Source organism: Diabrotica undecimpunctata, chromosome 2, assembly GCF_040954645.1.
Source record: "Diabrotica undecimpunctata isolate CICGRU chromosome 2, icDiaUnde3, whole genome shotgun sequence".
Classification (NCBI taxonomy): Eukaryota; Metazoa; Arthropoda; class Insecta; order Coleoptera; family Chrysomelidae; genus Diabrotica; species Diabrotica undecimpunctata.
In genome coordinates, this window is record NC_092804.1 from 97,786,096 (window position 1) to 97,812,511 (window position 26,416).

Here is a 26,416-nt window from a genome sequence, read left to right on the forward strand (position 1 = left end):
TAAACCTCGACGACGTTGTAGATAATAAAGCCAAACAAGATCATCTACTTCCAAGCTTTAATTCTTACATCGAGAATCATATTGATCTTTTTTTCTGTCACTGGCTAACTGGATGTGTTGTCGGGCAAGTTCATAAATATTGTTTATTCTTGACTTCGGGCGCTCGACTTATTCTTCGCTATATATATATATATATATATATATATATATATATATATATATATATATATATATATATATATATATATATATTGATACGATTAGGGTTTATAATATTTAGGGATTTAGGGTAAATAGATTAGACAAAGTTGGACTAAAATAAATCAAGAAAAATGTACATTTTTTCAAAAAGAAGTCATATATCTAGGTTATAAACTTAACACTAAGGGAATCGAAATGGATCCAGAACGGACACAAGTCATTCAGGAATATAAAACACCACACAATTTAAGAACTTTAAGAGGATTTATTGGAATAATTAATTATTATAAAGGATGATACCAGATCTAAGTATAAAAGAAATTCCATTACTTGAACTACTGAGAAAAGGTGTAAAATGGAGATGGGATCAGAGAAGAGAACTAGCATTCCAAGAAATTAAAACATTTTTCTGTCAAATTTGAAAATATACTATCCTGACTACACACAGCCATTCATATTAAGAACAGATGCATCAATAGATTATCAGGGGTATTATTACAAATACATGATGGGGTCGAATACCCAATACAATTCATTTCAAGAATTACAAAGCCACATGAAAAGGGTTACTCAGTTTCAGAATTAGAACTAGCAAGTATAATACACTGTGTCACAAAATTAAGATTTTATTTGTTGGGTAATGAATTTACAATAGAAACAGATCACCAAGCTTTACGTCTATATTAAATAACAAATATGGAAACAGTAGAATACATCGGTGGAGTCTAATACTTAGTGAATACTGCTTTGAAATCAAATACATTTCTGGAAAATCCAATATAGTGGCAGATGCTTTATCAGGTTAGAAATACACCACAAAAAGGACAGCGAACAATAAAAATTGGATTAAATCAATTAGTAGAAAGTACAGGATTATATTCTAAAGAAGAAATTATAAGAGATCAGATTAATTTGAGTGAAAAACAAAAAGTCCTTAGGAAAGATGGGGTATATTATAAAATAATAAATGGCATAGAAGTATATGTAATAACTAGAACTTTAGCAAAGAAAATATTGAAAAATTTACATAACAATTATATGCATATTGGTTCAAGAAAGCTATGGATGCTATTTAGGGACAATTATTTTACAAAGAATGACATAAGTATAGCAAAAAACATTACTACCCAATGCCAATATGTCACCTAAACAAAGAAAAGAATTTCAAAAACCAGAACACATATAAATCTAATGTTGTATATGAAAAACTAAATACAGTTTCCATGGATTTTATTTCAATTTAGTTCTCAGTCCAACAGGAAAAAAGCATATACTAGTGATAGTTGATTTATATACAAAATTTATTAAACTATATCCCTGCTCTAGAACAAATGTTAAAACATTAAAATTATATATTAATCAATTTTTCGAAGAAATAGGACCATTTAGAAATTGCATAATAGATAATGCTACATATTTTAACAACCAAAAATTTCTGACATTTTGTGAGAAAAAGGGAATCAACATTCATTTTACAAGTATCAGACATCCTCAGGCAAATCCTGCAGAAAGATATAATTAAAGAAGTTATAAAATATTTAAGGATACTGTGCCAAAATCAACACGAAACTTGGCAGCAACATATACCACAAGTAGAGTATTTTTTAAATAATACACATAATTTGAATACAGAGGAAGTACCAGAATATTTAATGTTTGGCCATATAGGAAACAGAAAGTGGATTAGTGAATATAATCAGGATATGTTAGAACAAGTAATGCAGAAAGTGAATAACCGAATTAGGAGGAAAGCTGAAAAATATATTAGAAGACAAAATCGAAATATAAAAAAACCAATCACATTTCAAAAAGGAGACCTAGTGTTAATTCGTTCACTTAGAAAAAGTAATGTTAAAGAAAACCGTTGTAAGAAATTACAACCAATGTTTGAAGGTCCATATACAATTGAAATCAGAATGGACTAAATAGTTATGTGTTAATAGATGCAGAGAACAGACTAAGAGGCATATTTCATATCAACGACATTTTTCAATATCATGAAGAGATTGAATAATGATTTCTATACCTTTAACACAAATATAATAACACTAATAACTTACTGATAGATCCATTTCATAGATAGATGGTAGATTTCTTTGTTGTGAATAAATTTGACATCATACTTGTTGAATTTTGTACATATGGAAATTGTTTGGTACCCTAAAAATCATAATTTGGGGTTAGATACTATAATTGCTATAAAAATGTCTTTCTAATATAATAAAGTGGAAAAACTTACCAATTTATATTGATGAAGTTATTTTGAATGGAAATAATTCCTAGATTTTGTCTATAAATAAACATAACACCATATCTATTATATTTTTAATTAAGGTTATATTTTATTCTCTGATATCGCATCCATTGCTCCATTTGACATGACAGTTTGACCATAGAATAGCCGAACTGTGCTCCGTTGTTCTCTGTTTTGACATAGACAGCGAACAGGGATGTATTTAACACATTTTAAATAAAAAAAAAATTGATTTATTAAGTTTAATAAGGTATGAGAAAATTAATATTTAAAAAAATAATAAGTAAATTATTTATTTTAAATATTATTTTGGGGTATTGATACGATTAGGGTTTATAGAAAATGATTTATAAGTTATATACTACATAATATTAGATATAAAAAAGTATTTGATTATTTTGAATAAGTTATATACTAGAGAATTTTATAAAAATATATTTATGTGAGGGCATTTTTAATAAATTAGCATATAATAAGTGTAAAAAGTTGTAATTTAAGTGAGCCATGTGCATAGGCAACCAAAAATACTCTCGAAGTGATTGACAGATAGAAATTAATCATAATTGGGAATATAAAGTGGGGTTATAATAATATATTGTTTGAATTGTGTATTTTATTAAATTAGAATGTTAAGTTACTAATTTAATATATATTCTGATCTGAAAAGCCTAAATGTAAACAAAATTATTAATAGAAAAGAATGGAATTCTCTGGATCAGCGGAGATGGCCATGTTTGCGAAATGGTTTGTTCCAGAAAATTCATACAAGTATTTAATAGAACTAAATAGAACATGATATCTTACGAAACGGTTCTAGAATATCCAAAAGATATAAATACCCGTGATTTGGATTCAAGATGGCAGTTTTTAAGTTTTTAGTCTGAAGTCAAGCAGTCGGGAAGTTTTTAGTCAGAAGTCAGGCCAGTTCATTATGAAAGTTAATAGACACATTTAGTTAGTGAATAGTGAAGTAAATTGTTCAGAATTTTTAAGAAGTCAGTCAGAAAAGTTTAGTAAGAAATATGAAAGTTAGTTGGAGTCAGTGAATCAGGTACAAATAGTCAAATTGTTTAATATAGTGAGTTAAATGAAGATTAAAAATTATGCATATAATTTAATGCACATTTATAATTATACACAAATAATTATTGAAGATTAAAAAAAGTATATTGGAAGAAATTAAATTATATTATGGTTGGAGATTAGTATAAATCAACTTATAATAATTGGATATTGGTATATTGAAAAGAAGAATAAATATAAATGCTGTTTGCTGGTTTGGTTGGTGGTGTATAAATGCTGGTGAAGAAAACTATATCTTAAATTGGTAGAAGTTGATAATTGAAAAAGTAATTTCACAAAAAACAAGGATAACTGAAGTACGAAGACATTCAGTGGTGATTAGAATCTATATAGTGGAAAACAGTTCATTTAGGCATTCAGTGAAAGAAAGGTACAAAATTTTGTTAATATAATTTAGTTAGTGTCATAACAATTTCAATTTTGAAGATAGTTTGTTTAAATTTTAGATTGTCTATAGAATTTAATTAGTTTTATAAGAATATCAGTTTAAAGATAGTTTATTTTAAATTTACATTGACTAGGTTAGATATATATGTGTGTTTCATAATAGTTATAATAAAGATAATTTAAAAAAGTACTTACAAGCTAATTCTTTGAGAACCGCGATAAAAACCCTATATATATTATATTATTAAAAATACTCATTGCTCATCATTCAAACAAAAAACACATCAAAACAATATATATATATATATATATATATATATATATATATATATATGTATTTATATCTATATATATATATATATATATATATATATATATATATATATATATATTTATATATATAGTATCTTAGAAAAAAGAAAGATTTTTATTAGAGACCACTTTACCTGATAATTGTAACGTATTTATAAATTATAAATAATTTATAAATACGTTACAATTATCAGGTAAAGTGGTCTCTAATAAAAATCTTTCTTTTTTCTAAGATACTTAATATTTATATTTAAAAGAAAGCTATCAAATAAATAGGGAAATATTGAGTATCTTAGAAAAAGAACGATTTTTATTAGAGACCACTTTACCCGATAATTCCAACGTATATATTATGTATATAATATAGGCATATATATATATATATATATATATATATATATATATATATATATATATATATATATATATATATATATATATATATATATATATATATGCTGTCACCATTTTTCCGGGTTTGACTCCGCGTTGTAAAATGCTGGTTTTCTTGAAAACCATTGTTTTGGCGACGTTTCGGCAAGGTGTCACTTGCCATTCTCAAGCCTGGTGGATCTACTTCTCGTCGTTACTCGATCAGTACTAATCGTAGTTTTCGTAATCGTAAACGTAATCAGTACGTTTATTGACGTTTCAATTTCCACTTCGGAATCGTTCTCAAAATACAAACATTAGTAAATTAAACAAATTTTGTTTTTTTGTTACTTAGTGAAAAATTCTTCTAATAATTTAATTTTATCTGACTCATCTATATTGACAATTCAGACATACATTATACATTTTAAAGTAGACGACTTTAAAATGATATTGTTGCGTTTCTGGGACGACTTTACTTATAAGATTGTTCATTCGATTACATGAAATCAACTTTAACTTGAGAATATCCGTCAGAACAAGATCATAGCATGTAATTCGTCTTTAAAAGACAAATACATGCCTTGATGACAGTAAAATTCTCCTGTTAGTGATTCCATAGTAAATTATGAGGGAAAAAAACCGGGAAAAAAACCTCATAATACTATCCCGACATGGTAAGTATTTGGTCGTTCATTTAGTTTACCTTCAATAAACACCAAACGCTGATTTTATATGTTTGTTATTTAAAAAACATAAATGATGTATCCTCTATATGTTACTGACTTACCAATACTGGTATTTTCCTTTTAATAACTTCTTCTTTCAGTATGGGTAACCGGTTCGTACTACATTCTGCCGAGGAATTTGCGACACAATTGGTCTCATTTAGCATAATTAGAGCCGCTTCTTTGATTTTTCTCTTTTTACCATCCGTGTCTTTTAGGACTATATTTGAATCATTCCATTGAACCCTATGTTCATTATCCCATGCGTGTTTACATATTTGAGATCTATCAAATTCTCTATTTTTAATATAGGATTGATGTTGACTTATTCTAACATTTATTGGCCTTGATGTTTCACCTAAATAAAACTGATCGCATTCGCAAGGTATTTTATAAATGCAATTATTTGTCGTTTCTTGTTCATTGTTAGGTTTGGTTTTGGACAAAATAGACAAAATAAATAATTTTGAGATATTATCAGAGGTTGATTTGTGAAAGTTAAATTGTTCTTACTTACTAATATCAATTGCAGTAAGTATAGGGCGCTACCCTAGCCTATGTTAGAGTATGTAATTATATATTGTTTTTTTTTATCACAAGATTAAGAATTTGAGTTTTAACGTTTGAATATTGATCAACATGATAATGGGTTACAGGATATAATAATCGAAAGAATGTTATAATCTAATCAAGGTGAGAATACTTTAGCATTAGAAGCTGAGACAGCCAGGTGGTCAAAACGTCCTACTACAATGACGAAGCTAACATCGCAAGAAACCATTAACTTTCCAGAGATGACTGAAAGGGACCTCACATTTTTTTTTGGGAACCTATCAGTTACGTCAAGCGATTTGCTATTTGGCTGAGTTGATGGATGATAGTAATAACATCAATTTGAAGTATATTACAATGAAACCAAATATTATTAAAGTAATGATAAGATCCAGGCATATAAGTAGTAAGACCTATAAATACTACATTTAGTATAAACCTGATTCAATTGGATATGGTGGTATCTTGCGCCACGCATGTGACTGCGCAAATGGGTTACGCAGTGTGGGTTCGTGTTCTCATATAGCCGCACTCATATATTAACTCAGTAATTCAAGATATAAATCGAGAATCATAAGACCAGCAAAAGTTCTATCAGAAATTTTTACATCTGATGTTGAATCAGTTATAGATGAGAATAGTGATGAGGACTAAAATGTAATTGAATGTTTAAAATGTTAATTTAAATAACCTATTTTATAACAATTTTAAAATAATAAATAATGTTGTAACCAAATATTTTATATAATATATGTCCTAGCTTATATCCAAATGAATTTATAAAACAATTTTTACAATGTTAAAAAAATATTTAAAAAATATAATATTCTTGTCCTACCGAGGTGATCTTAGATATATATCACATTATGCAATTAACGAGTCAAAAATAGAAATAATAATTAGAAACAGTTTTTTCAAGTTTTGACTTTTTAAGACAAAAGACAAGTGGTATAACAAAAGTGATGGGTGCGATCAAAAATACGTTATGGTTCAGGTTCATAATCAGGTTATGGGCCAATAAAGTGGGCAAATATTAAAAAAAAAACATTTTTTTGGCATGGTTACGGATTTTGCACGTAGCAGACATTGCTGTTGTCGCCACTGTTTTCGTCTTAGTGTCGCCTTCGTGTCGCCATCGCCTTCGTATCGCTTTGACTGTGTTAGCCCATAGAGTACGATACGCGCACCTATAGGATATATGGCAATTATAATATTCAACTCTAAACTTCGATTTGACCAACTACTTCGAGAATTTCAATGCGACTCGAGATTTTCGATATTAACTCGCAACGGTTTTTAGGATAAAGGGATGATATATCCCATAGGCGTGCTCTATCATTATCTAGTAACTTATTTATTTTGATAAACATTTGGCACTAGACTATATGTAGGCCATGTAAAAGTTAGCCAAAAATTATTAACATAACCTAAAAAATTATTGAAAATTTCAATGATTTATCCTGAGTTCAATTTTCAATATAAAAATTTTAAAAAACTCAGGCTCTTTTGTATTCTAAAGATACATCTTCATGATTTTTTTAAGATTTTTTAAAGCAAAAAATAGTTCAGAAAAAGATAAAATCGAAAAAGCTTCTTTTTTAGATTTAGGAAGTTCTATGGGCTCTGGAAAGCTAAAAATTTGGATGAAGTCATGTTTTTATATGCTTTATTAAAAACACAAATCATGTGCTGATCGGTGCGGGGGCACGTTTGACCATCTAATCCCGCTATAGCCTTTGTGCACTTCCTAACGTTTATATGATTATTTCATCATAGAAAAATCATATTACATTGAAATTAAAATAAGTTCATTGCTGAATAATCGGGTAGTATAACGGTATGTCACTTTTTAAACTCCAATCAAAATTCATCTACATATAAGAAAAAACTATGTTCTTTAGAAATTTTGATGCGTTCATTAAAGGCCCGTATTTTTAAAGTATGAAACTAAGTTTAGTTTATTTAAATATTATTTAACCATTAAAGCTTAAAGTTAAGTCAATGACATCCTGGATACATGTGTAACGTAAATGCTTATAAGACTACTATTTCGAGTAATTCACGAACAACTTAATAATCTATTTCGTAGATATGAGAAAATGGTGGAGACAGAAGAAAAAACTTATCAAGAACAACGAAGACGACTTTTTGCTGATCATGCGAATAAGATTAAAGAATGCGAAGAAAAAGAGAAGACAGTCATAAGTGAAAAGGAAAAAGCAATTCAACAAGCACAGGAGGAATTCGACGAACGATTACAGGTGAAAATACGTCTATAATAATATGTAATATTAATATGTAATATACCGAATACCTTTAAAATAATTTCGGTTTACATATCGCCACTTTGATAATAAAATATAATATGTTTATTATCCCTCAATTGGAGACGTGTCGTTTGACAGACTGCAGCATTTTACCCACCGGCATCACTCTTCATTTATTCCTCGTACTTTATTGGTTTAGTAGTAGTTTGATTTGGAATCAGAAATATATGCAATCTTTGAAAATTTATGGCAAAAATGCCAAAAATTCAGTTTTTACCAGACTGTCAGGCGGCTCATCTTTATTTATGTGATTAGGTTAATTACATTGAGTAGGTGTAGAGGACAGTTTTTATAATATCATTTTAAGTTGTTTTCTTAATTTCTGTTTAAGTTGTACATTTTCTAGGGTTATCACCTAAAAAAATACATATTTAAAGTATTTTCTATTTTTTCTAAGAGAAATTAAAAGCTACGCATTTTAAGCACTAAGTTACTGTCAATAATCTTTCCACTTTTAAATATAATTTTAAATTTGTTTAATCTACGTAATGATGAACATAATAATATAATATGTATACGGTAGTACATTAAACCGTAAAAGTAACCGGACAGTTTATTTAAAAGTAAAATAGATTGGATATTAGGAATCTTCAATTCCAATCAATTATCTTTATTGTATAAAAAATACCAAACCATAATATAAACAACAAATCCAAAAATATTGACTAATGTAACAACAAATAAAAATATACAAATTTTTTTATTCCGTAGTAAAATATTTTTTAAATCAAATCATAAAATATTGTGAGAATGCGGTTAGTAAAATAAAGTATTTTCTACTGTAGCTCAAATAACAGCTCTCATGCTTTCTAGTATAGTTTAAATTGAAGCAGCAATCTCGTTCTGCTGTATTTGTTTCCCACTCGTTTATTACTCCTGTTCGAACGCTATCACAGTTTCAAACTATACATAATTTTGCATAACTACCCTTTTCAAGTTGTCTAATAAATGCTCTATCGGGTTAAGGTCTGGACTTCTAGGAGGCCAGGCTAGTAACTGAATACCAACATCTGTAAAATATTGCATTGGTATCATGGCTATGCACGACCGAGAATTATCCTGAATTAGGAAAACATTTTCACCTACAAAATGCATATAAGGTAACAGATGTTCTTCCAGACATTCCCTAATGTACCTATGCGCATTATGGCCATAGGCCCCTAATATAACAAGATCTGTATGTACTTCTAAAGAAATGCTACACCATACCATTATACATCCACCACCAAATTATACTTTAGGAATTAAGCATCATTGGGCATAACGTACTCCGGCTTTCTCCATACTTTTTGGCGGTTGTCAGGTAAATATCTTCTAAAACGAAATTCGTCTGTAAACATAATGTTTCTCCAATCTTCTAAATCCCAATCTACATGAACATGACAGCTCTCCATGCGTTGTTTTTATGAGCTGCGTCCAATAAAGGGCCTTTATCCGATACATAAGATGATAAATTTTATCTGCTTAATCTTCAACGTACGGTGTCAGGTGAAATTTTGGTACCTTGAACAACTATCAGTCTCCCAGTCAAAACTGTAGCAGTAATTGTAGGACGGTAGTCTCTAAGCACTTGAAGTCTCAGAAACCGATCTTCCACGTTGTTGACCTTGACCTTGACATCGGATATTGTACATCACGGGATGCCAATCTTCGATATATTGAATGGAACGCCCATCCTTATGAAGAACAACAGCTTTCTGTCACGAAAAAACAGCCAACATACACCAAAAAGGAATACAATAAAGGCTATAGCGGGATAAGATGGTTAAAATTGCACCATGCTCGATTCAGTTTTGGGTCTGGCCATTCGAAAGGACATAATTAAAAACTCAGTTAAATTTTCAAGTTCCTAAGTGCCTCTGGGGGTTCGCTATGGGAAAAAACGTATTTAAAAAAAAATAATTTTTTTTAGACGCTGTATTGGTGCAAAAAATCTGAAAAAATTCATGAAAGCGTATTTTAATAATACAAAACTGCCTGATTTTTTCAGATTTTTAGCTTGAAAATTGAGCCCAGGAAAAATATTTGAAATTTTCAGTAATATTTTAGGTTATGTCAGAAATTTTTGGCCAACTTTAAAACAATGTTTTTTATGGGTTTTTTCCCGTTCTTTCGAATGGCATAGGTATTTTTATCATTTTCAACGTGGAAAATGCCTAAAAATCGAAAAAAACTGCTTTTTTGGCATTTTTCTGAAGTTTTTGACTCATAACCTCAACAACATACACATAAATTAATGATAATTCATATTTTTATATGTATTCTTATATATCTTTTTAATCGAAATAAGCTATTAAAACTATTATTTTTTCCTACAGCATGCTCCAAAAACCGAAAAACCCCGTTTTCTCCATGTTTTTACTACATAACCTCAAAAGATTCCGAAAAATAAATCGTGAATTAGAACGCACTTGTGCACTAAAAAGTTGTGGAATTTTAAGCTAGCCCATATATCTATATACGTGATATTATATCACAATGTACATACATTTATACACAGACGCATATCTATATATTTCCATGACTTTTGAGATCCTTGTTATATACATTCATAAGCTCGTACCACGCTCGTCCATGCCTTACTCTTCCGCTTAGATACAAGAGCGTTATACCCATGCTTATCACATTCTTCTTTTATTTTATATTTACTTAACTCTTTTGGTGTTCATGTCTTAGCCTTACATCCCGTATATCCAGGGAGCCTCATTGTAACAGAAAACATGGCGTTGGTAGTTGCGCCGCACGGTAGTTGACATTACGCGGCACAACTACCAACGCCATGTATATCTGTTATAATCGGGCTTTCATTCTATATCGCTCTTAGTGCGTTTGCGTGTGTAGGGCCATATCCTCTTTATAGCTCTTAGCCAGTTTGCGTGTTAGGGCCTTTATCTTTTTGGCGGGACTTTTCCTCAAATGTTCAATGGCTCTCTGTTTTTGTGTTTATTTTGAATTGATTTTGAATTTGACAGCAGAATAATTGTGTCGTGTCTAAAATAACAGGCAACAATAACCAGTATTATTGTTAAATTAAGAACTCGATCATCAAATAATTTTATTTCATCAGTTTTCGGGATAGATAATGAGATCAAAGTATCTGATTTTTGCGAGTCTTTAATCAATTCATTCGAGAGAGATGTATTGCCACAATATTTTGGAGTAAAAAGTCTCGTGAGAGACGACTTAATCCGTAACCATACTTCTGTTTATGCCATAACGTTATTTAATTTGACGGATGATCAGCTCACATTAATTTTCGATGGAGCTTATTTAGCTCACCAAAAAAGTGGAAATAATTGGTATCAAAGAAAATCATATTCGGGACAGAAGATAAAACCGTTGTGCAAGCCGTTTACCATCTGCACAACAGACGGGTTTGTTGTATATCTACCCGGTCCATTCTTAGCTACAGAAAATGATGCAAGCATCATGAAGAAGGTTCTGGAAGATCCAAATGGAATAAGGTCACTTATGAAAAAAGGTGATGTTTGTATTGTATATAGGGGCTTTAGAGACGTCGTATCCTACTTAGAAGATCTTGGCTTCAAGGTTCTAATACCTGCATTAAAAGGAAAAAGACCAAGTTTATCCACAGCTGAAGCTAATGAATCTCGTTATGTTACGAAACTAAGATGGGTAGTAGAAGCTGCCCATGGCATTCTTGGCAAAAAATATAAGCTGCTCCATCAACAATTGGATAATAAATTGTTGCCAAAAGCTGGAGCATATTGCAGAATTGCATGTTTTCTTAATAACCGTTATGGAAAAAGATTATATAGCGATGAAGAAGGAGACCTGACGAAAGTAAACTACCAAGAGGAAGACCACAGATGAAATGGGTTGATGGCATTAAAAGAATAGCCGGAACAAATTGGAAATATGTTGCTCAGGATAGAGACCGATGGAAGGAGTTGGGAGAGGCCTATATCCAAACATGGACGACAGAAGGCTAAGAAGAAGAAGAAGAGCGATGAAGAATTTGAAGAATTAAAAAAATTAATAATACAGAGAATGTTAAATTATAGTAAAGTGGATAACACATTGGCTAAAGAAGCTGAAACAGCAAGGTGGTCTAGACGAAGTACGACGACAACCAAGATAACATCGCGAGAAATTCTTGATTTTCCAGAGATGACCGAGAGAGATCTCAAAATATTCTTTTCGGGTACGTACCAGTTAGGTCAAGTTGTATGTTACCTAGCTACGTTATTGTTATTGTTGAGTTATTGAACGATAAAAACGAAATTAATTAAGAATGCATGCGAATGAAACCGAATATTATCAAGGTTTTGATACAATCCAGACATATCAAAAAAAAATTTATAAATGTTACATTGAGTATAAGCCAGAATCTATTGGCTACAATGCAATTTTACTCGTACGATTGTGCTAATGGATTGAGAACTGTTGGATCCTGCTCACATGTTGCTGCTATTATATATTATTTAAGCAATGCTAGGTACAAATCGGATAATATTAGACCAGCTAAATTTCTTTCAGAAATATTCGGTGAAACGGAGATTGATCCGGTAATCGACGAGGATAGTGAGGAAGATTAATAAAATGTAATTATTCTGTCATCCAATGTATCTAGATTAAATAGAAAATTGTAAATATAGATTGTTAATTAGTAAATATATGAATTTTATTTACCTCTAAAAAAAAATATTTTGTTTTCCTGCGTACGATCAGCTGTTATAATTATTTAAAAGATATGGTTCAAAAATATGGTTCATTTTTCAGAGTCTTTTGAGGTTATGTAGTAAAGACATGGAGAAAATGGGATTTTTCGGTTTTGAGAATGTTGTGAGATAAAACTAATGCTTTAAATAGCTGATTATGATTGTAGAGGGAAAGATGCATGTGAAAATGTAAATTATCATTCATTTAAACACTGAATTTAGAGGTTATATAGCGAAAGCTTAAAAACAACGCCGAAAAAACGGGGTTTTTCGGTTTTTAGAGCATGCTGTAGGAAAAAAATAATAGTTTTAATAGTTTATTTCGATTATAAAGATAAGAATACGTATAAAAATATGAATTATCAATAATTTATGTGTATTTTTTTGAGGTTATGAGTCAAAAACTTCAGAAAAATGCCAAAAAAGGCAGTTTTTTCGATTTTTAGGCATTTTCCACGTTGAAAATGATAATAATACCTATGCCATTCGAAAGAACGGGAAAAAACCCATAAAAAAACATTGTTTTAAAGTTGGCCAACAATTTCCGACATAACCTAAAATATTACTGAAAATTTCAAATATTTTTCCTGGGCTCAATTTTCAAGCTAAAAATCTGAAAAAAATCAGGCAGTTTTGTATTATTATACGCTTTCATGAATTTTTTCAGATTTTTTGCAGCAATACAGCGTCTAAAAAAAAATTATTTTTTTTAAATACGTTTTTTCCCATAGCGAACCCCCAGAGCTACTTAGGAACTTGAAAATTTAACTGAGTTTTTAATTATGTTTTTTCGAATGGCCAGACCCAAAACTGAATCGAGCATGGTGCAATTTTGACCATCTTATCCCGCCATAGCCTTTAACAAGAATGGCTATAAGTAAGTATTCGATTTATCTGGGACTCTTTAAAAAAACTTTCTTTTTGGCCACTAAAAATGACAAACTTTTAACTGTTTAAAATAGCAGACTAATGGACAAAAGCAACTTATATTTTGATAAATATATTTAATTATTATACAGAACAATTCAACAAAATTAAAAGAAGAAAATGATAGAATTTCATGTGTACGGTTACTTTTGCGGGTCAGAGTATATTACTAAATAATTTAAAAAAAAATTGATTTACGTGGTTATTATCTCCTTCAAAAAACGGTAGTCTGCCAGACAATATGTCTTCGTTCGTGTGCTAAAATGAGGTTGTAACCATAAACGACCTAGCGGATATAGTAGGAGGCAATGAATAACAATATAACTACCTCCAAAAGCCTTTGGAGCTATTTGGGAGCCAATTGTTAGGCCTCGTATACATAGCTTAGTCTCATAGCAGGTGCGAGATTATCTTAAAAGTAAATCTGAAAAATGAGTTTTGCAGTGAAAAATTAACCAAGATATTAACTAATCGTATTTATTGTACATAAAAAATACAAAATTAAAATTTTAATGTGAAATAAAAAAAAGGAAAATCTTGCCTATAGTTTTAGAGAAAGATTTTTTTTAATGGCCTTGGCATAGCCAATTGACCAGACTATTTTGTACTTTGTATTCACAGAACAACAATCAGGGTTCGAGTTAGTACTAAATGTAAGTTAAAAGTAAATTAAAGAATTGACGTGTTTTGACTGTTTTTTTTTATTTTTTAAAAAATTTTTTTTTTATTATTTTTTATTATTTCCTTATATTACTTTTTGATATTGTATGTAATATGTATATATATTTTTTGTTTTGGTCATCTTTTATAATAATTTTTTTTTTTTCATTTTTTCGTATTAAAAGATTTGTTACATGATTTGTGCGTTCGCAAATTGCTTACAAGTTTCATCTTAATTCTATGGTTTGTATATTATATTGTTTGACATTTAGTTTTCGTAAGTTTTCATAAAAACATGTAATATTATCTTGTTGGTTTACACATTCTAATAGGATATGTGTTAAATCTTCATATTTACCACAAGTACAGTTTGGAGTGTCTGCTAGATTCATTTTGTACATTCTTGAAGGTGTTAGAGCATGATTTGACCTTAGCCTATTGATAGTTTTAATAAAACTTCTGTTGGACTCTGAATAAAACCACCTTTTTTTAAGAAGTGTGGGTTGCCAATATTTAAAGGATGACTGTTTTTCGGATTTCGTATAATTGGCTTGCCATTTTAATTTGAGCCGATGTTTACTACATACATCTATATCTGACACCGGTAGAATATTGTTGTCTATGGTTTCTCCGCTTGATAATGCTTCTTTTGCCAAAGAATCTGCTATTATATTATCCTTTATCCCAGAATGGCCTTGGATTCATGCGATAATAACTTCTCCTCCAAGATGAGTCAATTGCTTGGATTTATTTGTTACACATAATCTTTCTACTTCATTTTTACTGTCTGTAAATATTACACAGTTCTTTATATCCTTTGTCAAAGCGTGAGAAAGAGCAAACTTTAAACACAGCATTTCGGATGTGTAGATGGTGGCTTTATCGGGTAACTTATATTTTATGCTGTTGTCCAGAATACTGTTGGTATACTGCGCAAGCAGTATTATTTCCTTTTTTTGAACCATCAGTAAACATATAATAATAATTAGACCATCTCTTCTGAATTTCTGCGTTAAACATGGGGCCTTGGACATCATTGAGAAATTGTGTCTTGATTTTTATTGAGAACAGCGCATGAGGCTTTTCAGTATAAACTTGTGGAAGATGACCCTTATAAAGTATCTCTTTGAATTTAGACAGACTTCTGTAGCTTACCGCTACAAGTGGAGATTTTTTCTTAAACCAATATCTTTTAGTCAAATCTAAAACAGCCCGTTTGTGTATATCTTTGCGAAATACTTGGTCTCTGCTAATGGTACGAGCTATATATTTGTCGGTAAGATACTGCCTCCGTAAATTCAATGACGGTTCAACAGCTTTAATTTGCACTACATTAATTGGTGTATATTTCAGATACCCAAGGGACAAGCGTAGGCACTTATTTTTCTGTACCTCAATTTCTGTTAAATAGGTGTCCAATGCGTTTTCATACAAGTGGCAGCTATAATCGAAAAGTGGTCATATCATAGATCGATAATCGATAAAACATTAAACTAATGTTGGGATCTGAACCCCAGTTTGTTTTACAGAAAGCTCTTAGGATATTCATAGCTTTTTCGGTTTTTGTTAATGATATATTGAATATGATCTTTCCACAAAAGTTTTCTGTCTAAATAAGTTCCCAGGTATCTGACACAGTTTTTAATTGGAAATTTGAATTGACTACAATTTATATACCCTTCTGGAATTCTATGTTTTCTAGAAAAGAAGCAGATTTCTGTTTTGGATTCTGATAATGTTAATCCATTTGATTCATAATATGCATATATTGATAAAATAGCTGTTGTTAAATTATTTTTAGAAACATCAATTGATTTGTCTAATGAATACAGTACCGTCACGAGTTTTCCGTGAAATTGACTTGAACTGTTGTTACGAGAGCAGTTATGGCATCTTGAGTGGATTTAAATTTGCGAAAACCAAATTGGGAGTTTGGAAGATATATATACAAGGATTTCCACAGTTTTCACTGTATTCCTTCACTCAACCGTTTTCTCCAATTTTTCCTGTTTAGCCAGTCCCCTTCCTGTAGGTTTATCTACTCATTGCTTCGTCCACTTCATCTCTGAAAGATCTTCGGGGTCTGCCTCTCTTTCTTCTTCCTATCGGGCTCAATTCTGTTATTCTATTTATCCATCTGCTCTTCTGACATGTCCGTACCAGGTTAACCTCTTCTGTTCGATGTAGTCTATTATGTCGGAGTTCATTCCCATTCTCCTCTTAATCTCCATGTTATTTATTCTATCTCTTCTTGTTACTCTGCAGCTTCCCTTAGGAATTCCACCTCTGTTGCTCTTATTTTGTTTTTGGTTTTCTTATTTATTGTCCAATTTTCACACCCATAAGTGAGGATACTTCTTGTCATGGTATTATATATTTTTTTCTTTGTTTTCATGCTAATGTTCTTATCCCATAGTACCTGGTTCAATTTTCGTATGCAGTCTCTTGTTTGTCGTAGTCTATTTTTTATATCTTCCTCCGTTGTTCCTTTGTTTGATATTATGAAGTCTAAATACTTATACTTGTCTGTTCCTTTGATTTGTTTAACTTCGTCTATTTCCAGGTGTTTTATTTCTGTATTCTCCGTTGTTAGGTATTCAGTTTTTTTTAGGTTTATTTCCATCTCATTCTTTGTATATTCCTGCTCCAGTTTTCTCATCATAAAACTGGGGTCATCCTCGTCTTGTGCGATCACTATTTGGTCTTCGGCAAAACTTAGCGTATATAGATATTCGCTCCTTACTGGTATACCCATTCCTTCGCACATTCTTTTCCATGGTTTCAGGGTTTTTTCCAGGAATATTTTGAACAGGGTGGGGGATGTGGAGCAACCCTATAGTAGTCCCTTTGTCGTCTTAAATGGACTGCATATTCTATTCCCGTTTTGATAGCTACTTCGTTATTCTTGTAGAGTGCTTTTACCGCGTTTATTAATCTTCGTGGAACTTCGATGTCTTTCATTGCTTCCCATAGCTTGGTTCTAGGTATTGAGTCATATGCCTTCTTAAGATCAACAAAAGCCAGATGGACGGATCTATTTTTGGCCATTCTTTTTTCTATTAGTTGTTCGACCGTGTAAAAGTGATCTAAGCATGCTTTCCCCGCTGTGAAACCTGCCTGGTCTTCTCCGATTTTTTCTTGTATATATATTTCTAATTTTACCTTTATGGTCTTTCCATACAGTCTGCCTATAGACGATATAATGCTGATTCCCCGATAGTTTTTGCAGTTTTTTCTATTTCCTTTCTTATATATTGATGTCATATATGCTTGGGTCCATTCTGCCGGTAAGTATTCTCCAATCAGTGCTCTCTCAAACATTTTATGAATCATACGGAATAACTTTTCCGATCCGTTTTTATCAATTCATTTGGTATTCCGCAGGGACCTTCTGCTTTTTTGTTCTTTAGAGTTTTGATCGTTTTTTTTTACCTCAGCTAGGCTTAATTCGATTTCGTCATGTGTGTAGATTTCTATTCCGTCTATTTCTGATTCTTTGAATTCGGGGCGGTCTTCGGTTAGCAATTTTTTATAGTATTCTTGCCATTCGTTTTCTTTGATTTGACCGATCTTGATTTTCTCTGTCTTATTTCTTTGGAGTGACTTTAAGATGCGCCATGACTCTGAATTTCTCGTTCCTCCTATGTGCTGTTCTATCTCTGTGCATGTTTTTTCCCATCTTTCATTTTTTTCATTTGCCACTTTTCTTTTCACTTCTTTATTTTTTTTCCTGTATAGTTCCTCATAGTTTTTTGTGTTCGGGTATTTTATATGGAGTTCTTTTTTCTCTTTTATGCATGTTAGTGTGTCTTCGGTTAATTTCGTAGTTTGGTAGGTGTATTTTTGGTCCACTTCTCCAAGAGCTTCTAGGGCTGCTGTCTGCATGCAGGTTTTTATGTGTTCGTATGTTTGTTCTGATGATTCATACCGAAACTCTTCTAGTTTTTGGTCCAATCTTCGCTTATATAGGTCTTTTATTGAGTCTTCTTCTAATAAATTGATTTTGAATTTCTTTTCTTGTGTTGAGCACGTATTGACAGGTGTAACCGGAGCCGTAACTTGGTCAGACTCTCCCTGGGTCGGTTTCTGTTGGGAAGAGTTTGGAAGAATGTCATTAAATTCTAACCAATGTTCCAATCTATTTTTAATCAGTCTTTGCAGGATTTCAAGAAGACAAGAAGGTAGATATATTGGGCGATATGAATTGTGATCGTCATCACAATTGCTCATTGCTGTGTTGTAGTTTTGTTTTTCGGTTCATTATGTAGTGATACAAGATAAATGGTTTTATTTATTGAACGTAGTTTAAAGGAAATACATGTGTATGTAATAGGAATATTTATGTTAAATCTAATTTCTTGACATTTAATATTTATTTTCAATAAAATAGCTGACTCATCATATCTATCTATACGATATGTTCTAAAGCAATTAAAGTTTTTAAAGTTATAATACAAACCAGGCTTAAACCATGTCTCCGATAATAAGGCAATATGAATTTAATTTTGATGAAGTAAAAATTCTAAATTTACTTTGAGACTGCCGAACAACAGTTCCATTGTAAAACATTTAATTTTGAGTTTAGGTCTGCGAATTTGATAACACATCTCGATTTACATGTTTACTAATTAGTTGGATGATTTCTGATTTAGAAACATTTAAATTATTTGTTTGTTTTAGAGAATTAACAATTTTCATAACCAATTCCATTAATTATACTAGGATCTAGGACCTCTGACTGTCGATCTGTGATAATTGTTTTTATGTATTGAGGGCTACTTAATATTCCTCCCGAAATACTGGGAACATTAACCTGGGAAATAATCTCTTTTCTGATCTGTTCAGATGGATCAGGAGTATTTGGCCTTGGCCTTTTATTAGATTTATCTTTTAATTCGTTTGAGCTAATGTTCTAAAGCACATGGGGAGCAAATTGTTTTCTAGAGGAGTCGACTTTTGGAATATTCTTAACAGAAGTAGAGGAGGAAGTAGATTGTAAATAGGTAAAAGAAGTGGGTTACACAAGTAAGTCAAATGGATGGCTCGTATTGCTTTTATTTAAAATGTCTGCATAGGAAGTTTTGGGAACCTGTTTATTGGCATCAAAAAAGTTTATGTTGGAAAAACTCATAGCTTCCTTAATTAATATTTGTCTCTTAAACTCTGGATACACTGATAGATTTGTTGTATAGTGATTTCCTTGGCAACTGAAACATTTTGGGATAAAGTCATTTATTTGGCATTCCTTTGTATTACGTGACTCTTGGCATTTACCACATCTTGGGCGACTTTTACACTGGCTACCCAAATGTCCATATCTGAGGCAATTAAAACATATTAAAACTTTTTGTGTGTAGTGTTCAACCTCTTTAATACATTTATTTATTTATATATAACGCGGCAATATCTGAGATTTAAAGGAAACAATAAACGATTTTGTGGGAACGTAAATTATTTTTTTTTGAATCATTTTCAATTATTTCCTGTTTGCGTTTAATTCGCCGAACGTTTACAATTTCAAAGTTACAATGACAATCATATTGTTTAATTTTTGATTTAGCATATTCTTCAGAAAATTCTGTATTAATATGTCTAATTATCCCTTGTCGGAACAGAATGAATTTAGGTATATACAATTCTAAATTATTTGTAACAAATACTGATGATTTTTTTTGATTTATTAAATAATTTGCATTTTTGTAGTCTGTTAGTTTAATCCTAATTCTATTACGACCTATAGAATCAATATTTGTAATTTTTGAGTCCAATTCAAGAAACGCAGAAAGAATAATGTCACCAACTCTTAATGCATTTAACTTACCGGTGAAAGATCCCGAGCAATTTTCTACGTAAATGTGATAAGGTCCAATATCTTTATTTGTATATAAATAAACCTGTCTATTATTTACCTTCTCATTAACGTTAGAAACATTACCGTTTTTTCCAAAAAATTAGACATTAAATTAGTACTTACATTCTGGTTCTCTTGTTTTTGTGAATTGTTTCCATATTTGTAAATTCCATCATACCAACCTGATTTTCATCTTTATCATAAGGAGGAGGGTCAGAGGGCTTGCTGCCCCTATTTAATTCAATCATAAAAGTTTTTTTTATAAAAAATACCTAAAGTTTCACTTAAATTGATTGTTTATCGTAAAACAACAAAACAAGTAGAAAAAAAAATTGTTGTCGATACTATTAACGCCGATAATTTAAACATGTCCGATCGATTTGAATTCTAGCGAACAACTGGAGAAAGATTTTAAAATGATACTTATGACTTCATAGGATAGCTTGCTGATAGATAATAATGTTGGCTTACCAGAATAACTTGATTATGAGAAACTTTCAAGTTAAATGTGTCGATAGCAATTAAAGTAAATTGTATACTCACGCTTAATCAAGCCATTAAGAGCGATGCTGGGAATATTTAATTCCACTAAGCATCAACAATTTACCCATATAAATTACTATCTTACTTGTACTCATTGCGTCGAGTAAGGACGATAAATATGCAAAAATGATTGCGTTTCGATTTAATTTGAGCTTCTTACCACTCCCTGACACGTGTTTCTGGGTCTACCCAGAGTCTACCCTGGGTAGACCCAGAAACACGTGTCAGGGAGTGGTAAGAAGCTCAAATTAAATCGAAACGCAACCATTTTTGCATATTTATCGTCCTTACTCGACGCAATGAGTACAAGTAAGATAGTAATTTATATGGGTAAATTGTTGATGCTTAGTGGAATTAAATATTCCCAGCATCGCTCTTAATGGCTTGATTAAGCGTGAGTATACAATTTACTTTAATTGCTATCGACACATTTAACTTCATCTTTCATCACTAGATGTCTCTAGTAGCATACTCTGGTAATTATTTTGTCTATAATTGCCGAGTAGCCGGTGCGTTTTGGTTTAGTTTGAGTTTTCTTACAAGCTCTCTCTGATGACGGGAAGACCCAGAAACACGTGTCAGGGAGTGGTAAGAAGCTCAAATTAAATCGAAACGCAACCATTTTTGCATATAGAAACTTTCAAGTTGGTGGAGATGCCGGGATCGATGCCCGTTGTAGTCTTCAGCAGCTATTAAGTTCTGCATATCTGCTAAGCTCCTGTAGTTGTTAATGCATGTATGGTGCACCAGAAGGCTTTAGGAACTTCCACTCAACAAGGAAAAACAAGAAGAAATGAATTTAGGTCAAAAAACTAAAATGATAGATTGAGTTAGTGACTGCATAGCTTTTAATATATTTCCTTGTCATATAAAGATTAAAAATAGTTACAATAATAAATTGAAAATAGAAAATTGGCAAGGATACACTCAATATAATAATTATTATTAAAATAAATTATTGAAATTATATTCAGATTCTAACTGCACATGGTTAAAAAAACACGTGGGTTGGAGGTTAGATAATATGTATAAAACGTCAAATTTGAAATTATAAACAGAGACTGAATATTGGTTAAATAATCAATACAATCTTAACCCAAGAAAGATGATAAAATATATTTGAATTAAGAACTAACACATGTATTTTTAAAGATAAACAACAATTTCCCTTTTTACAGAATTGCAGTGACATGACAGAAGTCGAGTTGCCAACTAACAGATACACTTTGTCGACTGAAGTGGGCATAGAAATTTATATGTTCTATGTCTACGACTAGGAACAGACTAGAGTCGAATGCAAGAAATACAACTAAGATAAATGAACATTGAAAATAAAAAATAAAGATTAAATAGAACATTTACTAACAAAAAAATAGTTTATGGAGTTACTAAAGAAATTTAAATTGTTTGCCATCGGTTTCCATAGGGAAATAAGTAGTTAGTTTATCTTTGGCTTTTGCATACCTTTTGTAGTGTTGCAATATAATATGAAGATCACCTAGTAAGTAAGCAAGCAATAGAAATAAATGCAGCCTGATAAGCCTTGCACACCCCTATACATTCGGGTATATAGTTCATTCGGGTAGGATAATTTATCCGTATAAATCAGGGACCACTTTACCCTGCTCCAATGCTTGATAGGAGTATCATGCAATGATAGGGTATGGAGGCGTCAAACCGTCAAAACGCTTGCTATCTAAGCGTGCGTTCATAACAAGGCGCCGACCCTCGCTCGGGCCATGGGGTCGGCGCTTCGTTATGAACGCACGCTAAGATTCCCAGGTACAAGAAATCTAGCATGTAGATTATTTCAAAAAACTATCTATTTTACTTTGAATAAACTTAGTGTCCGGTTACTTTTGCGGGTCAGTGTAAATTTAAAATAATATTTAAAAGTGGAAACATTATTGACAGTAACTCATATTAAGCGCTTAAAATGCGTAGCTTCACTGAATTATGCAGGACATCGTGAAGCATTATAATCCTATCATCTTTAGTGACATATCGTCCTTGTGATTTGCTTACCTGAGTGCCGAGTCACCGTTCTAGATTAGGTCCAGTTCGGCCAATCAGCGCTCGAGTCTTTAGGACCGTCAGTCGTAATAATTTCTGTGGCTTGTTTTGTTAGTTTTTTCTTTTTAACTTTGTTAGTTGGTCGGGACAATTTTGTTGTTTTTCTAATTTTTTTGAAGACGGTATCTTAAACTAAAGAACTATCTTCATTCCTGCCTGATTCTGGTTTGATCTTCTTGCGATTTGAACTTCTTGAGTTTTTCTGATGAAGCTACATGATTGTTATACCTTTTTAGTGTAGTTTAAGCATTTGATTGTAATTGTTGCTTTGGTTTGCTGAGCTTCCATTTGTAAAAAAAATAATACTCTATTTTTTCTCAAAGATCTGTTTGGGTAATTTTCAAGCTCAGCGAATTTTACTCTGGCTTCTTCCATTATCTTAAGTACTTCTACTTGTTTGAGGTATCTAAACAGAAATCGGTTAGCTACGTATCTGTAAACTCTCGCAATTTCTCTTAAGCATTTGTTGTGAGTCGCTTGTATCGTTTCTTTTTTTAAACGTTAGACCTTAGTCTATGTTACACTAATAGCTGTTCTTCTGGGTTGTCATATCTCTTTTTGAAGACGATTGCTTGTATGTTTTTTAGATTTATCGATATTATTTTGAAGGATAGAAACCGCAGGTTCGGACATTTGGTTGAAGCACTTACTCGAGTGAGTAATGATGCTAAGCTACCATCCCGCCTGATTTTGGTTAAAATTTATTCTTCTTGGTATTTGAACGTTTTAAGTTCTTCTGATAGAGCTACGTGGTTATTTAAAAGGTGATTTAAATCACCTTTGTTGCCACAATTTAGACAATGGTCATTTTTGAAAACATGAGTTTTATGTATATGGGTGAGATAACAGGCGTGGCCAAATCGAAGACGTATTACATCTGTGATATATTTTCTTGAATAATTGTATGGCTGAAATCACGTTCTATTCGGTATTTGATTTTGTATATTACAGTATCTAGAAGGGTTGCTATAAGTATGCTGTGACCAATATTCATTTCAAATTTTAAGATATATCATTTTCATATAAACGACTGCAATGCAAAAACTTACATGTAGTTTATGTGTCAAACCATTTTTTACAGTTTTTTTTTGGCAGCATATCCACATACTCGTTATGTTCGAGACCGATATGTGCTTTAACCTCTTCAAAATTAATGTTTTTGTTAACTTGGGTACTTAGCCAAAACCAAGGAATTTAAAACAGACACTGAGTTCGATATAATTATTGCAGAAATAATTGTAGACTCTGTTAAAAATGTCAAAGCTCCGTAAAACAAAAATAGAAAATTGTTATCCAGTTTGTAGGAATAATTATTATTTTTAGAGGGAATATAAAAAGCATATCCCACACCATCCTTGGACTTTGAAGTATCGGTATAGATTGCCACAGAGTCTTCGAAGCTTGCAAGTATTGAGTATAATAAGTTAATATTAATGTGAAAGTTATCACTTTATTAAGGTTTTACAATCTGTTTATTTCGAAACAATGAACTGTTATTATAAAGATTTAACCAAATTAAGCTGGGATAATATAAATCACTGAGAATATGTTGATTAGATTGAAATGCGACGCACAGTAGTAGAGAATTTTTCACAGTAGTAGAGAAGTAAGATCTTGTTTATTTATTACTGCTATATTTAAATATATATTACTGTTGGTTCTGGATATTTTAAAAAGAAATTTGTCTACAAAAAATTTCCTTCTGTGATTTAAATGAGGCTCAATAGTTTCTAGACTTTCTGGCTTTCACTAAGACATATATGTAAGATTGAGTTCTTCAAGATATCTATTTTGTTTAAAATTTGTGAACTAGTAGAGCCATACAAGATAAATCCACAATCCAATATGGAATTAATATAGGCACTACATAATAATAAAGCGATTTTAGCCACAACTCTCCACCATGTAACCCTTTTATACACCAGTCTAATATGTAATTAATATGCATTTTTCATGTCAAATTCCTATCAAGTACCATGCTAAGATATTTGACGGAGTCTATAAGTGGAAAATTATAAGAACCTAGGACAATGTGACTTAGTTTAGGTATGTTGTGTCTACTGAAAACACAAACTTCAGACTTGGAATAGGAAATCTAAAAATTATTTAATATTAACCATTCACGAACAACACCAGAGATATCTTTGAGAGAAGCCATAGTGGTATTAAAGTTAATATTTTCAGTACATATGCAGAGGTCATCTGCATACTGAACTATTTTAAACGGAATATGATTAAAACTTAATTGATGTAAATCAACAGTATACAAATTAAAGGAAACAGGGCTTAAAACTGAGTCTTGTGAAAGTCCATTGTTGATATTTCTTGGACCTACAATTGTGTTATCAAAATTTCTTAAAAATATTTCTCTATTAGTATAAAATTTAATAATCGTGTTGACTACCCGATTCGGAATATAAAATAATTTCAACATATTATTATCTCTTCAAATGGGGAGGCATATATTATCATATGCACTTTCTACGTCTACAAAAAGTGCAGAAAGGTAATTGTTTCTGCCAAAATTATTGTTTATATCTACCACAAGAGTACTAATAGCATCTAGTGTATTAACCTCTTAAAAAAAATTGATTTTAACAAGCTAATTTATTATAAGTTATCCACTATTTTAACGATTGGTATGAGAATAACAGTCCTTAATATATTAATTTCTGCTTCTTTAAAAAGACTATCATTAAAAATATCAAGTAATACATTTTCCGCTATATTTGGAAGCACTGTGTTTGGGGAAGTATTAAGTATTTATTTACATATTATTATTTTACATTCAATATCTTTATTACTGTACTATAATATGATCTTGTTTAATTATATATTCTAACTGCTCATTTACTTTAAAAGATTACAGTTTATTATTTTTCTACTATTCAGTAAAATCTCATTATCAAACTGGCTAACACATGTAATCTGTTTTTAAGTTTAAAGAAATTGGCTTGTCTTTGTTATTTAAAAACTACGTCGCAATCACAAAACATGCTGTAAAAGATCAAATTTCTGTGACCATTTAGTTTAAATTATCGCCATTCAAAAGCGCAGCACAAAAGTGTTGATTTATGGGTATGAACTTGCCCTACTGACCACCTAAAAGGGTGGCCAGAGAGTTTCTGACTATTTTATATCAAGGCATGTTACTTTTAATCGAAATAGCGTACTATAATCATCTCGAGTTTATCGGGACGTCCCCTTTTCGTGCCTCGGCCGAAGCCGCGACGAGCAGATTTAACTTTTCTCGGGTTGCTACAAATAATACACAACATTTCAAAGGTAAATGTTTGTTTCTTTGTACAGATAACAGCAATGAGTTAAGCCAGGTATTCTTCATAATATTTAAATTTCTTGCTAATTTATTCATAATCAAAATATTGCATTCATTCTTCGTTACTATTCTTTATCATTTAGCCAGCGACCTCGAGCTTTACACAAAACACAGAGGATACTTAATA

The 26,416-nt window shown here is 31.2% G+C and overlaps 1 protein-coding gene across 3 annotated transcripts in view; it reads left to right on the top strand.

The window, feature by feature from the left end:
* dila (centrosomal protein dilatory) overlaps nt 1-26,416 on the top strand; it is a 421,620-nt gene that overhangs the window by 268,052 nt on the left and 127,152 nt on the right. For all 3 annotated transcript variants that reach the window (XM_072523241.1, XM_072523242.1, XM_072523243.1), the window contains one exon: nt 7,979-8,150. In XM_072523241.1, the coding sequence (XP_072379342.1) occupies nt 7,979-8,150 (172 nt within the window). The remainder of the gene's footprint in view (nt 1-7,978; nt 8,151-26,416) is intronic.